Raw genomic sequence first — 17,395 nt, forward strand, 5'->3', positions numbered from 1 at the left:
GTTCTTGGGCAGAGATCTGGACCAGCCTCTTACATTAAGCCTGTCATTTTAGGGAACTATAGGAAGATTCATCTTAGGTTAGGTTGTCTCAAAAAAGAATATGAATGAAGAGCTTGTGGAAGTGATTCATTGAGGGGTGCTCTCAGGAGAGGAGTGAAGGAAACAAGATGAGACAGGGGAAGAATTAAACAAGAAAGTGATCTTGGCTAGAGACTACCTTCAGCCTGATTCCATGGGGAGCTCCAGGGCATGACTTCTACCAGAGTTAGCTCCACCCTGAGGCAAGAGGGCTAGCCCTTTTACCCCTTATACTGGCCCCAACCAAATATACAGTCAAAGGAAATTGTCTGGGGAAGGCTGTAGCTGTAACCCATTAGTAGGTAATGTTCAAATCACTGGAGATGAGTGTACTTTCCTGGTAAAAGAGATCTGGGCAGGGTATCAACAGAATCTACAGGATATGAATGACAGAGGTGACCCAGAGGTGGCTCTTGCTGCCATGTCTCAGTCCCACCACCACCCTGGTCTTAATCCTGACCTCCTCTGTTTTAGATGCTCTCATCTCTGTGTCACCCCAGGTCTGGGGGGGACATACATTTATGCTAAGTTCAACCAGATACTGTTGGCTACACTTGCTGTTCTCTCTCTTCAGGTGCTGGTAGCACTGGGGGTTGACACAGCCTCTCTCCAATCCTATAATGGATCACCTTTAACCTCCATAAATGCCAGTGAGAGAAGGCATATACTGAAGCCAAGGGTGTCAGAGGGCTCCACAGATGACAACAGATCACTCCAATCTGAGCCTTACAACCAGCACCGAATGGTAAGGGGCTCAGGGTTGTGCCTTAAGGATCACCCACATTTGCAGCTGCCATGGATAATACTTTGACATGGGAAGAGGTTTGTAGCAGAGATAGCTGCAGGCACAAAGACTAGGAGGATATTTTGGTAATCCAGATTCCCACCCCAAAATGGTAGCCTAAACAAGATGGAGGAAGGGTGGATTATAAAGACTTTTATGGGGGCTGAGGGGAGTCAACAAGCCTGAGACTGTGGAATGTTGAACAGGAAGGGAGAAGTCCAAAATGACTCCAGGTTTCAAGTTGGGCAGTTAAGTAGGTGATGAGTCTAAGACAGAAGCACAGGAGGAAGGTAGGGAAGGTGGGAAGGTGTAAGGAAAGTTGGTGACCTTGAACATGCTGACCTTGAGGTGTCTGTGGACGTGTGGACATCAAGGGTTGGCTTCCTTCTGACACTCTGACCAGCAGTTCTGGAGCAGGAAAGGGGGTCCTTGTTCATTGTGCTGAAATCAGTTACAAGCTGCTTTCTGACCTCATGCCTCAGCCTCCGCAGCTCAGATTTCTCACCTACTGTTGGCACAAGAGATCCCAGCACACACCCACCTCTGTGATACAGTCCAGCCTAGGAATAACTCCAGTACCTCACTTCAGACCCTGTAGTGATTCTACCCACCGTCATAACCCTCTGCCTCCTACTCCCAGATCCCTGTGCCTATCAAGCTTCCTCCTGCCAGCTCCTTCTCCCTTGAAAGTCCCGTGTACTCCAAATAGACCCTTTCTACACGCCTGAGAGGTAATAACCCCTTTGTGGTAGAGTAGGTCCCACACTAATCATATGGAGAAGGGGATCAACATGGATATTTTTCAGGCCTGCTGTTGCTCACTTCCCTCTTCCCTACTTTTTGGAATACAACCTCTAAAACCCCCAGACTGATGTGTGCATGTACGTACACAGACACGCTCACATGTGCACTGGCCTTGGTGACACCCACGCTTCAGCATTTATTAGAGTCTGTATTTGTGCCCTTCCTGGCCTTGCTCTGCCTCTTTTGAGCAGCACCTGGCATAGACAGGGCACAGTTCAGAAGCTGTTACAGAGTGGTTTTGAGTAGGGCTCTGACAATCATAGAACAGGATGAATCACAGCTTCCACGGAAATGTCAGTGACATTCTGAATTGGGCTTTAATTTCTCCCATTCAGTCAGCCCCACATAGATTAGCACTTGGATGTCCAATAATTGTTTGTTCTCTGTGTGTGTATGTGCTTGTCTTTACTGCTTAGTTTACCTTCAAAGGGAAAAAGAGGAACTGTGTCTTGTTAATTCAACAACAAATTTTTCTGCTTAGTGTCTTTATTAGTGTGCTTAGTGCCCAAGTGCAAATAGCTCAGTTGTCCCATCTTTACTAAGGATTTGCCAATTCTGTTCCTTTGCTTTAAAAGTAGGAAGGATTCATGGATTCTTATGAACTCATGGGCCATAGATATATATTCTATGCAAAGAGTGCTGTGGTTTTAATACCAAATTACAGTGTTGGTTCTCATAGAGGATTGAGGTCCCAATTATCAAGAAAGCAAACCTCAGTTATGTGGGAGAGGGGAATAAGTATGGAGGACTTTAATTGACAAAATGTCTCAACTTTAGTAATTTAGTAAATACAATGAATTAAGGAAGGGAGGGAAATTCAGCAGTATGATCAAAGTTTGATAGGAAGTCAGTGTTTAGATTTTAGAAACACTCTCTATGACCTGAAGACAGAATTGGTAACTTGTTGTGGTCAGGTTCGCACAGTGGTCACGGGAACTAGCCAACCCAGCATACTGACTCCCCAGGGGCTCTGGGCCCTATGAATTAGCTCCTTTCCTCTGGCAACTGTAAGCCACATAGTTCCCTTAGAGGAAGATTTTGATGGGAAATGTTTATTGATTGGGAGGAATGGCGCTATTCTTCCAGGAAATTAGGCTGCAACTGTCCCTTCAATCTCCCCATTGTTGACTGTTCAAAGTTTGCCTCAAGGGATCCTGGAAGCTCATTATATTACAAAGCTGTTGTCTCCTCCTTTGCGGCACAAACTCTCACACCTTTGTAGGCTAGATCTGATGAATTGTAGAACCTAATTTTCAAACAATAAAGAGCACTCAGCCATTCAACAACCATTTACCAAGCTTGTTCCTGTCCTGGTGTAATAAGTCTTCTGAGATCGCAACTTTGCATTAAAGCAGGGAACTTAAGACAGTTTGGTCCAGCCCCATGGCAGAAGGCTGGCCAACAACTGTCATCTGGGTGACAAGGTTGTCCTCTGATATGTCCTTGGCTGTGATGACCTATTTGTTGATCTTCTGCACCTTGCAGTCTCTCATCTCTCTTGGCATTTTCCTGCGCTGTATCAGGAATATTCTGTTCTCCAGTCCTCTCTCCATGTTTACCTAGAATACCCCTTAGGTCTGTGTCTGATTTTCCACTGGAAAGTCGGGAAGCTAAAGGCAGGGAAATGGGAGTGGGTGGAGGGAAGTATTGAATTCCAGGTTTGCCTGCAGGATGACCCTCCAGCTTGCCTTCTTTTGGGCTCTTTTGGGGCCACACCCAGTCTTTCCTAGGCCTCACCTCTGGAAGACGCCGAGCTAGCCATGGCAGTGTGTTCCATTTCCAGGCCATCGGCCGAGACATCTCATTCCCTGATGAGGTCACAGATGTCAGAATCTTTCCTGGAGACCGTGAAAGCCATCGGGGCTCTCTGCTGCTGGATAGGGGTGCAAGCCAGCAAGGCCCCCTCCCTGGGAGTCCACTGCCTCAAACCCTCAACCCTGGCTCAGGGCATGGAGAAGATGGCCACCCCACATTGCCCACTGGTGAGCTTTCCCCTGGAGCCGTCGAAGTCTCGGTAAGTTTGTGAATGCTTCAGACTCTTTTGGGCTGCTCTCCAGCTAGAGGACTCAGGCCAAGGAGCCCTGAGTGTCACCTGTGGACCCATCCTTTAGACATCACTCTGCCCAACATCTCCCATCTACCCTCATTTTACAGACCGGTCATGTGAGACCCAGAGGGAGAGATTGGGTTTCCCTGAGGTCAAGCAGGTTTTCTGGTTTACTCTGCACTATAGTGATACAGATGATTTTTCAGCTGATCTCATTTTTTCTCCAGTGTTTCTCTGTCCTTTCTCACTGTCACCGCTTTAGAGATAGGCCTGCCTTCTCCCTGGATGAGTATGAAAAAATTAAAGGTTCTTCTCGTTTTGCCTGTAACTGTACAAACTACCCTGGGCTTGACAGTTAAGACTCAGAGAAATCTTGGAAGGTGCCTTGGACAGATCTTAGCTGAAGCAGAGTATCCCTGGCTTTATTCGGAGAAGCAGTAAGTTGCTGAAATGCACAAATTAGACAACAGTGACTAGCTGACCAGCGCTCTTAATAGAATAATCACGGAGTGTAATGGCAATTCAGGGACTCCTCATTGGATAGGAGCTGTGATTTAATTTAAACTCTCCCTCCAGCTTCAGTAATGATGCTTCGAGTGTTTTTCTTTTGCCCTATGACCAGCCCAGGACACAGAATCGACTGCAAACAGACTTGTAGGCTGGCCATTCTGTGGCTCCAGTGACTTGGATAAGTCTTACAGAATTACCTTTGCTCCATCTCTGATTAGATGCCTGGGATTCAGGGTCCCAGCAAGAAACAGATGGAACACTCCCAGTGGACAAGTGGAGAGAACTTATTAAAGTATTTACAGAGGTGTGCACTGGGCTCCAGAACTGAGAAGGAGCAGTGAGGCACTGAGAGACTAGCCACAGTGGGAAGGTGTTACAAGCCTAGGCTGAAGGAGGGAGGGGAAGGACCAGAACCCAGTGAGAACTGCCCTTGTATGTGAGAGGCAGCCTGACAGAGGTGGTGGATCACAGCCACTACTCAGACACAGCCCAGCAGGGAAGAAGCCAGCTGACAGATAGCCAGCTCCTCTCTCTTTCCAGTGTCATCTCCTGTCTGTGCCTCTCATTGGCCAAACCTGACCAGAACCAGGGGGTGAGGGTGATGCAGTTTGTCCAGGTCACCATCCCCAGGTACAGAGCAGGACAGGGATGGTAGAGGATAGACCAACAGAGAATCACCAACCCAGAGTCCTCAAGTCAAAGCCAGGCTGCAGGGCTCTCTTGGAGGTGCTTTAACACTCAAAAATGCCACATTCAAGAAAGCTTGTTATTGCTGCCTAGATTACTACTTTCCTAGATATTCCGACCTTGATTTTTTTTAGTGAAATTATTTGGCTAGGGCAAGATAACTTCTTAAGCCCTTCCGTGTCAGATGGACTGGGATTTCAGTCACAGCTGTGCCATTTACCTACTGAGTTACCTTTAGCAAGTCCCTTAAATTTTTCAAGCCTCCATGTCTCCCCTGATTAAGAAAAGTTTCTAAATAGCTAAAAGGCTAATGGAATCACAGATTGCCTCCATTTATATATGCGTCAGACCAATAACAATAGCAGATGTTAGTGTCTTTAGTTGAGTCCTCATGGTTGAAAACTTTCCAGACTTTCTGTATATCTATCAAGCACTGACTGTATACCTATGAGCTTCACCTGTGGCAGGTGCTCAATAAATGTTTGTTGAATTTGGATTCTGGATGGTTTGTGCAGTGCTGAGTCAGCTGCTGTGGGCCTGGGACGCCCCACCTCCAGGGTGTGCATGTGACCAGAGTTAAAGGCCTAGCCCAGGACCCAGACAGAACTTCCAGTGAAGGCACAGAGAGGGAAGAGTCAAAAGGATTGTGTCAGAAACTGAGAAATGGGCAATCAAGACACAAATATTCCCTCAGAAAGAAAGAGATGGGGTGGAATTGAAACTAGGTCAGATGTTGGCGAGAGAAACAGGGCTCTTAGGAGGGAGGTCAAGGAGGCCTGTCATGGAGTAGGAATTTGTGTAATTGTCATATGCACAGCCCAGAAGAAGTCTAATAATGACCGCCTGGCCTGATCCCCCTGCAGCTCTCACCTCCCTTTGGTGGAAACCTCAGAGGCACTTGAGGCAGCCTCATCCTCACCCTGGACCCAGGTGCTTGTCCAAGGGCAGACTTTGCACGGGTCATCTGTTAGCTATGAACCCAGGCTCTGGCTGCACCTCAGCTCTGTGTCCTGCTCCTCATGTTCTTACCCCAAGTTCATGCATCAGCCCCTTTACTCTAAGCATGACTGCAGAGGATCTTAGCTTCATGGGGCAACTTGCAACCACCTGAGCCAGGCCAGTAAGAGGCTGTGATCTGTCCTTGCCACAGAAGACTTCCTGTTGGGGGAGTGTCCTGACTCTGTCTGTGTCCCAGCAGGCACTGGATGCAGGACAGAAGACTTTCTTAACAGCGGAATACTTAGACGAATCTCTTCGAGTTCAAAGGGCGTTGAGTGTTGTCAGTGTCGTGACCTCCGTCCTCGAGGGTAAGTATTGCTCATTGGAACATCCATTCTTTGTGCCACAATGATGAGTCCCCCTATGAGCAGAAGATGGAACCTCCTAAACCTGTGTCAAAGGGCACCCACCTCTGTGTCCTGAGATTCTAAATACTCCTCTTTTTTATATCCTTGGCTCTGTTACCCTTGATCAATGTGGGTGTTTTTTTAATGTGGATAAAAATTTTAAAACAATGGACTCCAATGAATGAAATGCCGTAGTTCATCTCTTGTTCAAATGAACATCTGTTTCATATGTATTCACAAAAGTAGATTTGAAAAAGTGATCCACAGGCACCAGAGATTTTCAGGCTACCACTCGGGTATGCAAGAAATTTAACAATCTTTAATTTTCAAATATAGAAAAATTATTCTGATGTATTTCATGGCTGTAACTTTTACGGTTGTAATTTAATTTCCATCTCAAGCCCCTATCATGCTGAGCATTGGAAGACAATTTAAGCAAATTAATTAGTCAATTTAACTAAATCCTTGTCAATTCAGGGTTCTGTCATCAAGTGGGAATCCACTCAGTCTTCACAGGGATGCATCTAAGTTCCCGCTGCTTACGCTAAGTCAAGTGGGTGGAGAAAGAAAACGACTACATGACAATCAAGTTCCCTGAGAGCATGGCTGCATCCTTCTCACCTGAGTAAAAGACCTGTCTTCTTATCCAACCTTTGTTTTGCCCCAGTGTATGAAAAATATGGCCTTAGTCATATCCAGTTACTTACCTGCCCTAGACAAGTGTAAAATGTCCTGTGCTGGAGGAGGGAGAAGGGAGCTTGGAGGTTGGTGTGTCCCTGAGAAGGGGTTCTGTGGTCTCCCCTCCGAGCCCTGGGCTGAATCCTAACTGCAGGGCAGGGCATGGTGGACAAAAGAAACCGAAAAAGATGTTTGAGGTATTTGAAAACAGAGCCAATCTGTGCCTTAATGTCTAGGTAAATCTGGGAGTGGCAAGTCTTAGAGAGAGACCCACACGCCCAGCATGACAGAAACTGTGGGGTAGGACGTGCTAGTAATGTTCCCAAGTAGAGATGCTCTGAGGCTGTTTAGAGGGTCCCTTGCGGTCCCTGCATGACAGGAGAGTATCTGGATGATGACCTTGCTCCCACTGAAGGCTACAGAAGGAGATGAGTGAGAGCCAAAGAGGGAACCTGGAAAGGCAAAGAGGGAACAGCCATCTCCCTGGCTCTCCCACCAGCAGCCAGATGAGAATGTTGATGACTCAAGTGAAATACATTTGGCAATGACTAAGGACCAGTTCAACCCTCTATGAACCTTGAGCTCCCTAGAACTCAGACACAGCATGAATTGAATTCAGTTGTGGGGGGAAAAACCCTTAAGTTATATTTCTTGCATACCTGAGTTTGAGTTTTGAGAAATGTGTACATATTCCAGTAAAAACAATTTGTACATACTCACTTATGTTATTTTTCCTCATGGATAACTACCAATAATGACTTCTCATTGTGATGGTGTCTGCACATCTAACATTTTTCATGGCTGCATAGAATTTCACCCTGCTACTATGCCCACAACTTTTTGTTAGCCAGGTAGGTTGCTTGGATTTTTTTTATTTTTTGATGTTAGCCCTCAAACAGTAAATGTTAAATACAAACAGCTTGCTTTTTCACTTACTCCCGAGAGCTATCAGCTCCCTCCTTCTCTCTTTTTTTCATTTATTCACCCAACAAACATTTGTTGAGTGCCTGCTATGGGTCTGGCATTGCTCCAGGTGTTGAGGATTCATTGGTAAACAAGATAGAAGCCTGTGTTCATGGAATCTCCATCCTGGGGGCTGGGGTCTACAGATAATGAACACAAGTAGATATTCAGGTAGTGATAAGACATAGGAGAAAAAATAAAGTAGGGAAGGAGATAGAATACAGGGGCTGCAGAAGGGGTTGTTTTAGAGAAGGTGGTTGCCGAAGGCCTTGCTCTTCAAGGAGACCAGAAATCTGAATGAAGTAAGGGAATCTGCCTTATGAGAACCTGGGGGACAGGGTTCCAGACAGATGAACAGCAAATGCAATGCATTTTGCAGGAATGAGGCAGGAATGAACAAAACGAGTGTCCTTTACACACTCCAACTGAGGTAAGAACTAAAGAGGTCGTGAGATGGACGAGAAGCAGCAGAGGTGGGAGTTAGGAACACAGGCCCTGGAGCCTGACTGTCAGGGTTTGCATCCCGGCTTTGCCACTTCTGCTAAGATGTACCACCTTGAAGCGCCATCAGCTGCTCTGTGCCTCAGTTTTCTCACCTGTAAAATAGGGGAAATGTACTTACCTTGCAGTGTTGTGTTGGTGAGTTAGTGTAAGGAAGGTGCTTAGGTCCGTGACCGGCAGAGAGGAGATACTTAGCAGATACTGGCTGTTCTTCACTAGGTTATAGATTCCACAAGGGCAAAGATTTGCTCATAGCTGGATTTCTGGTCCCAGAAGAGCAGTGCATAGGCACTCAACAAACAGTTGTTGAATGAGTAGGAGGCACAAAGGTGATGTTTGGGGTGTGATGCTAATTTATAATGACTTGAGCTGATGAACAGGAGAAGAAGAAATGGTCAGATAATGTGAAGTAGGTTAGACTTTCCCTCAAGAAGATTCTGTGAGAGTAGACTAGGAAAGGCAGGGGAAACACTGACATTTTTTAAAGAATCTGGATAAAGACAACCTTAGGTTAAGTCAAAGAGATCAAAGTTTTTTGAGTAGAGGGCAGGTGACCTGTGATCTTTTGGGTTGGACATTATATCCACCACGCCCATGGAATACATAAGGGTTGCTTGACACTGTCAGAATTGTTATAGGATTGACAAAGGTCACCTCTTTGGGAGTGTTTGCGCCTGAGAAGTTCTGGCCCAAGCCAGTAAGAACTTGGCATTTCATTGAGCTCCGGGCATGTGAACCGTGTATGCCAGCATACAAACTAAGACTGGACAGTTGTCCAAACCAGACAACCAGAAGCAGGAGCACAGCTGTGAGCACAGCCCAGTCTGTACCAGTGGGAGAGAAGGACAGGGAACAAGTTATTACCAGGACGCTGAGTGTCCTGAGGGGAGAAGTGCAGAATGCTAAGGGAAATATGGAAAGTTTAGCCTGGGGTTGGGGAAGTATTTAGGCAGAAAGGACAGCCAAAGCCTGAAGCAGAAAAGAATGTAACACTTGAAGAAATGAAAAAGCCCAATGTGGCTGGAGTACAGAGAGCAAGGAGGAGAGGGGCTCAAAATAAGGCTGGAGGGACCGCCTGGGGCCAGACCCATGGAACTTCCTACACTATACTAAGGACTTGGGACTTCATCCTAAAAGCAGTGAGGTGCCATTAAAGGACTGGAGGCAGGGGCTATATTTGTGCTTTATAAAGGTTACTCTGAATACATGCAGAGAATGGAATTAAGAGGGGAAAACTGTTGGCAGGGAAACCAGTTAGGAGGAAACCAGGTAAGCGATGGCAGAGGCTGGGCTCTGGGGAAGTGGCAGAGGGGACGATGGGAAATGGAAGGATTTGAGAGCTATCTAGGGGGCATAAGATTCAGAACCCAGTAGACAATATGTGTATATACAGATATAGACAAATAAAATTGTAAAATACTTAAAGTGTACATTGAGATGATTTAAGTACACGTTGTGAAAGGATTCCCCCATCAAGTTAACACCTCCATCACCTCACATATTTATCTTTTTTTTTTTTTTTTGGTGAAAATATTTATTTTCTACTCTTAGCAAATTTCAATGATACAATACAGTGTTATCAACTACAGTCACCATGTTATACATTAGATCCTTGGACATCATTCATCTTACAGCTGAATCTAGTTTGTACCCTTACCAAACTCTTCCTATTTCCCCTACTCCCAGCCCTTGGCAACCACTTTTCTGAGTGTGACCTTTTTTTTTCAAGATTCCACATACAAGTGATACCATGCAGTATCAGTATTGGTCTTTCTCTGTCTGGCTTATTTCACTTAGCATAATGCCCTCATGGTTAAGGGCAAACAGAATTTCCTTCTTTCTCATTGCTGAGTAATATTCCATTGTGTTTATATACCACATCTTTTTAAATCATTCATCCATTGTTGGACACTTAGATTGTTTCCATATCTTGGCTACTGTGAATAATGCTGCAGTAAACATGGGAGTGCAGCTATCTCTTTGAGACAGCGGTTTCATTTCCTTTGTGTATAGACCCAGAATTGGGTCTTGTTGGATCATGTGGTAGTTCTATTCTTAACTTTTTAAGAGAGCTCCATACTGTTTTCCATAGCAGCTGCACCAATTTACATTCCAATCAACAGTGTACTATATATATATATATAAAGTTTTTTATATCTCCAGAAATATATCTGCCTCATCCTTTTTCATAATGTATTTTACTAGTTTCCTTTTTTTTGTTCTTATAAACAGTGGTCCACAAAGAAAGAGGTGGTATATCTGCAGTGTGTATATCTTGCAGTGAAATTCATAGATAGACCCAAAGCTATGTAATTAACCTCCATAGAGGTGGCCCCAGTTACACATCCAAGTGGAAATTTATATAAGCAGCTAGAGATGTGAATCTGGATCCTAAGGAAGAGATCAGAAACTTGACATATAATTTGGGAAGAATCTGCCTAGAGATGATTTATTTGTTAAGGCGGCTCAACGAGATCACCTAGAGAGAGAAAAAGAGAGAGAGAGAGAGAGAGAGAGAGACTAAGGAGAGAATGCTTGAGTTCTCCAACATTTTAAAGGCAGGAAGGGAAGAGGGAGACAGGAACAGAAATTGAGAAGTAGTCACTGACATGGAAGAAAAACCGAGATCATGACATCCTGGACCAGATAGACAGAAGGTTTCAAAGAGAGCATTATAAACGCTGTCATCTGCTGTGAGAGGCAGAGTAAGGTGAGGACTGGAAATTGATGGTTTGAATTTGGAAGGGATAATAGCCTGATTCCAGGGGCTGGGAAGGAAACAGGAAGTGAGAAAGTGGAGGTTAAGTGTAGCAAACTCTTATAAGGAATTTTGCTGTTCAGAGGACATTTGATGAAGGATATCATGGGGTCCAGGGAGACCTTTTAAAAAGTGGAGATAAAACTAAAACATGCTTGAATGATGATGGGAATGGTCCAGAGGGGAGAGAAGGGGGATGACACAGGCATGAGTAGGTGTGAGAATAGGGGGTCCCTACACACGTGGGAGGAGTGGAGCCAGCTCACGCGCTGGGCGGGGCATGAGGCAGATCTGGGGATGGCCTTGCAGATTGACTGGAGGCTCAGCAATAGGAAGAAAAGGAAGTCCATATGCCTGTGATTCTGTATTCTGATGGAAATCAAAGGGAGCTCATCAGCAGAGAGCAAGGATTTGAGAGGAGGAGGTGGAGGTTGGAGGAGAAGGGAGGAAGTGAGAAGTGCTGGTCTGTAAGATTGAAGGAACTGACTGAAATAGAGAAATGCGGCAGAAGTTCTGGGCAGTGACAAGCTGGGACCAGTCGGCATGGTTGTGTATTTTTTCCAACGTGGTTCAGCTGGTTGGCTGCAGGTATAGAGTCCTCTGTCTCTTGGGTTTATTCAAAGCTAGGGTTTTACCAGGCAAGCACAACGGAGAGGGGAGAGAGTGAGGGAATGGGGGAGTCAGCAAGAGTGTAAAGAGGGGTGGACCTGAAATCTAAGTTGGGGAGTTGAGAAGACATGACCTACACGATAGGCAGTTATAAAGTATAAGGTCCCTGGTTTGAAGGACTGAATGGGGACAGAGATTGGGTTGCACTTGCTAGACTACGGGAGCTCAAAAAGGAGGAACTGATCATCAGAGAGAGAAAGAGAGAGAGCTGCAGTGGAGACTGGAGTTGGCCATTATTGGGAATGACAAGGTCTAGGGGTTGGCCATGGGTTGGGCGTCTGAGTCCATGCCTGGCTAACAGCTGTCAATGACCACACCTGTGATGCAGAGTTGGAGGAGTCTAAACAGAGGTGCCCACCCCGCTTGACCAGCTTGGCGCAGAAGTATCTGATCTGGGAGTGCTGCCCCACCTGGGTGAAACTTAAGGAACTTCTCTTTGGGATTGTGACGGACCCCTTTGCAGAGCTCACCATCACCTTGTGCATCGTGGTGAACACCATCTTCATGGCCATGGAGCACTATGGCATGAGCTTCGCCTTTGACACCATGCTCCAGACAGGCAACATTGTGAGTGCACTGGCAGCCACTGCCCACGCTGTCATGGCTGGGGGGCTTTGGGGTGAGGTAGGGGTGCTGGCAGCATGCCCTCCCTCCCTGGAGTGTTGGTCAAGCTTGCTGAGAGCAGAGCAGCAGGATGGGAGATGTGTGGACACTGAGTGGGGGAAGTCAAGTCGAGGACAAGGCTGAGCTGGTGGGAACTGCTTTGGGATGAAGGAGCACAGAGAAGAGGATGGAGAGAGCCCTGACCTAGGGGCAGCCAGCTCCCCCTTTACAGAACCTACAGAATTCTCTGGATCTCAGCTGCCTCTACCTTAAAATGAATGCCACTTTCCCATCTTAAGGTAATCTATGAACTTGCAAATTTCCTTCTGGTTTGATTGCTTCTGTGACTGCTAAACACAGTGGCTCTGGCTTTTCAAAGCTGTCATTTAAGGGCAGAAAGGGGAGGGGAGGGAAGGGAAGATAATAAGGAGGGAACGTGAGAACGTGGTTGGTGTAGTAAAGGCATCAGGGAGTCAGAACTTTTTTCTTTTCTGGTTTAGACATGATGCTCCTTTAAATTTTCCTCCATTATTTTTTAGTATTATTTGCTTTTAACAAGGTAAAATCCATCCTGGATTTCACCATATGCTGGGTAAAGTATCTGACTCAGAGGCAGAACATCTGTCCTCAGCCCCCTTAGAAACAGTAACAGTGACACCTACTCAAGACCAGACATGGTCTCAGATGCTTCTCTCAGGTTATCTCATTTTATTGTCACAAAGACCTAGTATGGCAGGCACTATTACTATGCCCTTTCACAGGTGGAAAAACAGAGGCATGGGAGGTTAATTTGCCCAAGTTCATAGAGGTAAGTGGCAGGGTTATGATTTGAAACCAGGCCAAATGGCTCTGAAGTTCACCCTTTTCAACTACTGGGCTAAATTCCCTCACAAGACCTACTGCTGTGTGTGTGTGTGTGACAGAGAGAGTGTTTGTGTTGTGTGTGTTGTGTAAATGTGTGTGCGCACACGCACACAAGAAAAGCAGAAGCTAGGAAGGTCAGGGTCCTGCCTCCATGTCCACACCATTGGCCATCTTCTGCAGGTGGTTTACTAGGTCTACCAGGACATCCAGCTCTTCTGACTCCTTGTAGGCGGCTAAGGTAGAAGGAAGGGTCCCACAGGAAGTGTGACTAATCTTCTCTAGGAACCTCCCTGCCTCCCCCAGAATCCAAGGATGCCACTGTGTTCTGGACACTGTGGAGCCAGCATGTCATATGTTTCAGCAGCATCTAGGCTAAGAGATCACATTCTGTGTGGGAAAAGGGGAAATGGGAAGCGAAGAGAGAGCTTATTGCCAAGAAGTCATCATAGATCCCAGAGAGTCTTATGGAAGGGAGCTTGGAGCCCACCCCACACCTTACAGTTGGAGACGTTGAGTCAAGAAAGACCAAAGGCTTGACCGCTGTGACAGAGCACAGTGCCATTTTTAAAAAAGGAAGAAAGGCAAGCGCCGTGTGGTGCTTACAAGTCAGGTGCTTTGGAAGTGTCATCTCAGTATCACAGCAATCCTATGAAATTATCACCACCCTCACAGCCCAGAAGGGAGCATTAAGACTCAGAGGTTAAGTGTCCTGCCCAAGGTGGCATAGCTGGTGAAGGTGGAGCCAGTGGTGACCCCAGTTTGTCTAGGGCATAGGACCTCACCCCCACCACCCACCACATCACACTGATTTGCCCACAAAGGGCACTCAGACAGTTGCAGCCTTGCGGCATCAGGCAAGTCACTTAAACTCTCAGCCATATCCTTCTCTGCAAAAGGGTTGCAACTGCCTCTGTTTCCCAGGCTGGTGAGAGGCTTGGATGATAGCAAATGAGAAAAAATTGCCTGACCCTGGTCTTTGGTTTCTTCCTTGCCTGTCTCCCTTCCCTGCTGGTTGTTGTGTGACCTGAGCCTGGTCCTGACCTCTCTCAGTGTCAGAATTCTGCCCTGTTGTAGACCATTTAGGCTACTCAGAGCTGAAAGAAACTTGAGACAATGTATTATTATTGTTCTTGCTAATAGCTATTACTTATTAATGAAGTACTATCTGCCAGGACCTTTGCTAAGAATTGCATATGCATTATCTCATGTTAAGCCCATTATACAGATGAAGAAATTGAGGTAGAGAGGATGCACTCTTTGTCCAAGCTTATACAAGCTAGGAAATGGCTGAGTTGGGATTTTTATCTGGGTCTGTATTGCCCCACAATCTCTGCTTTTAAACTACTGAACCAGACTGACTTCTCATTCACATAATTATATAATTATTATCCTAATGGTTATCCGCTTACTCCGTGTCTAACACCATTCATAGGGAAACACTGAGGCACAGAAACAGTAATGTGTATTCCCTGGTCCAGAGATTTCCCTATGCTGCCACATTGAGCGTTCCCATCTCTGGTCCTTCAGGAGCCCACAGATAACATGGAAACCGAATAAAAACAAAGTAAAAGGAGTTGCTGTTTTATAAACAGGACATTTCTCCCACCCCCACCCTATTTGTCATTGTCCCCTGACTCCACAGACCAAGCTGAGACGGATCCCTGTTTCTGTCCATAGGTCTTTACCGTGATATTTACTGCTGAAATGGTCTTCAAAATCATAGCCTTCGACCCTTACTATTACTTCCAGAAGAGGTGGAACATCTTCGACTGCATCATCGTCACCGTGAGCCTGATAGAACTGGGTACAGCTAGGAAGGGGAGCCTGACGGTGCTGCGGACCTTCCGCCTGGTAATGCGCTCTCTTGGCGAGTTGGGGAAACCACATCTAGGCAGGCTCCCCTGGAACAGACTGTCCTTTGGGGACCCTACCAGCCAGCTCTCTCTTCCTCTCCAGTCCCTGTAGGAGGAGGCAGGGCATGGCTCCTGGGACCTGGAAACTTGGTGCTTTTCCACTTACTCAAAGTGAGGGTCGGCCTTCTCCTCTCCAGACCTGGGGCCCCTCATCTGCACCAAGAGGGGACTTCCCAGCACCCTCTTGTTCTCTTATCAGTAACAACGACCAACCGTCATAGCAGCTACGGTTTCTTGAGCTCTGACAATGCGTCAGACACAGAGTTAACCCCTCGACACAACATACCTTACTATATGCTTCCATCACCCTTGACAGTATTGCTTTTACTGTCCCCACAGATAGACGAGGAAAACTGAGACATGGTGGCTAAACGATGGCTCAAAGTCTCCCCGCTGCTGAGTGAGCCTCAGACCTGCATCTCTAAGCCAGGCTGCCTGACTCCAGAGTCCCAGCTCCTGTCCCAAGGAGGTCATTCCCCGGATCCCCAGATCACAGCCCCGATGTCTCACGCACCTCAAAAACTGCCTCCTACTAGCCTCATGTTTCAGGATGGTTTACCATTCTATCCCAAGGGCCTAGCACAAAGCCTAGCACATCCTAGGAACTCAATCAACGCCTGTTGATTGAAGAAAGGAAGGAAAGGAAAAAGGAAGAAAAAAGGAAAGAAGGAAGGAATGAAAATTCTGTTTTCATTCTTACTTTTTCCTTCCTCTCAAAGTAGCATCGCTTCCCTCCCCATCATTTAAAGCCTGGCTCCGTTAATCCCATTGATCTGCCCTGGTACCAGTACTGCACTGTCTCCATGACTGCAATTGCCTTGAATACGTCCAGTGTCTGTAAGTCAAGTCACCCACCTTGCTGTATTTTTTCAGGAATATCGTGGCCCCTGCACTTTGTATTCGTTTCAGAATCAACTTGCCAAGTCGCACACCGACATACACACAGAATTGTTGTTGTTTTGTTTTCCTATTGGGACTGCACTAATCTATAGATCGGTTTGGGAAGAAATGTACCCGCTATGTTACGCAGTCTTCGGATCCCTGAACACGGTTTACCCTCCACTTACTTCAGTCTTTCAGTCATTTCATAATTTCTCCATACGGGGCTTTCTCCATATTTTGTTAAGTTTATTCCTAGATATTCCATAGTTCATTATGCTATTTTAAATGAAATCTCTTTTTCAATGGCCTTTTCTGAGTGTTGTTTTTTTTTTGCTAGATTTTGTCATTTAATGTTTTTCTATCCAGATACCTCTGTTATTAATTCTCATGATTTATCTACTTAATCTTTTACATTCGTTAACACAATTGCATCATATGCAAATGATGTGTTTTGTTTTTTCCTTTCTAATCCGTATACCATTTGGTTTTTTTATTACTTTACTGTGCTAGTTAGGACATTCAGTACACTGTTGAAAAGAAGTGTTAATAGCAGACATCCTTGCTGTTTTCCTGATCTCAAAGAAAATGCTTTCAGCATTTCAGCAAGTCTGATATTTGTGGCAGGTTTTTTTTTTTTTTTTTCAAGATTTAAAAAAAAAGCCTCTATCACTTTAGGGAAATTCTCTTTTGTTAAGAATATTAATCATGGATGGATGTTTAATTTTATCAGATAATTGTTCTGCATGATTAAGATAATCACATGGTTTTCTCTAATCTGTTAAAGTAGTGAATTATACTAATTGATTTCCTAATGTTAAATCAACTTTGCATTCCTGGGATAAGCCCAAGTTGATCATGATACACTTTTAATACATTGTAAGATTAAGTTTGCTAATAGTTTTTTTAATGTTTGCATCCATATTGATGAGTAATATTTGGCCTGTGGTTTTCCTTATTTGCATTGTCCTTGCTAGGTTTTGGTATTTAGTTATCAAAGTTATGCTAATCTCCATAAAAAGAGGTGAGGAGTGTTCCTCTTCTTCTCCACCCAATCTTTGGGTAAGATTGGACTGATTTGTTCGTTGTAAGTTTGGTAGAATTCACTAATTAAGCCATCTGGAGGTCAAGATTTTTCATTACTGATTTAATTTTCCTGATGGTTGTGAAACTAGTCAGATTTTCTATTTCTCAGATTGGTTTTGGTAAATTATATTTTTCTAAAAATTTTTCCTTCTTATCTAAATTTTCGAGTTGATTGGCATAAAGTTGTGTATGCTGTGCCGTTATCTTTTAATGCTCTCTATCACC

At 45.3% G+C, this 17,395-nt stretch overlaps 1 protein-coding gene across 1 annotated transcript in view; it reads left to right on the plus strand.

The window, feature by feature from the left end:
• The window catches only part of SCN10A (sodium voltage-gated channel alpha subunit 10), a 95,352-nt gene that overhangs the window by 46,031 nt on the left and 31,926 nt on the right, over window positions 1–17,395 (plus strand). The window contains exons 13-17 of the mRNA XM_032459183.1: window positions 653–823; window positions 3,387–3,680; window positions 6,109–6,217; window positions 12,154–12,392; window positions 14,970–15,143. Coding sequence (XP_032315074.1) covers window positions 653–823; window positions 3,387–3,680; window positions 6,109–6,217; window positions 12,154–12,392; window positions 14,970–15,143 — 987 coding nt within the window. The remainder of the gene's footprint in view (window positions 1–652; window positions 824–3,386; window positions 3,681–6,108; window positions 6,218–12,153; window positions 12,393–14,969; window positions 15,144–17,395) is intronic.

Source organism: Camelus ferus, chromosome 17 (assembly GCF_009834535.1).
Source record: "Camelus ferus isolate YT-003-E chromosome 17, BCGSAC_Cfer_1.0, whole genome shotgun sequence".
Lineage (NCBI taxonomy): Eukaryota > Metazoa > Chordata > Mammalia > Artiodactyla > Camelidae > Camelus > Camelus ferus.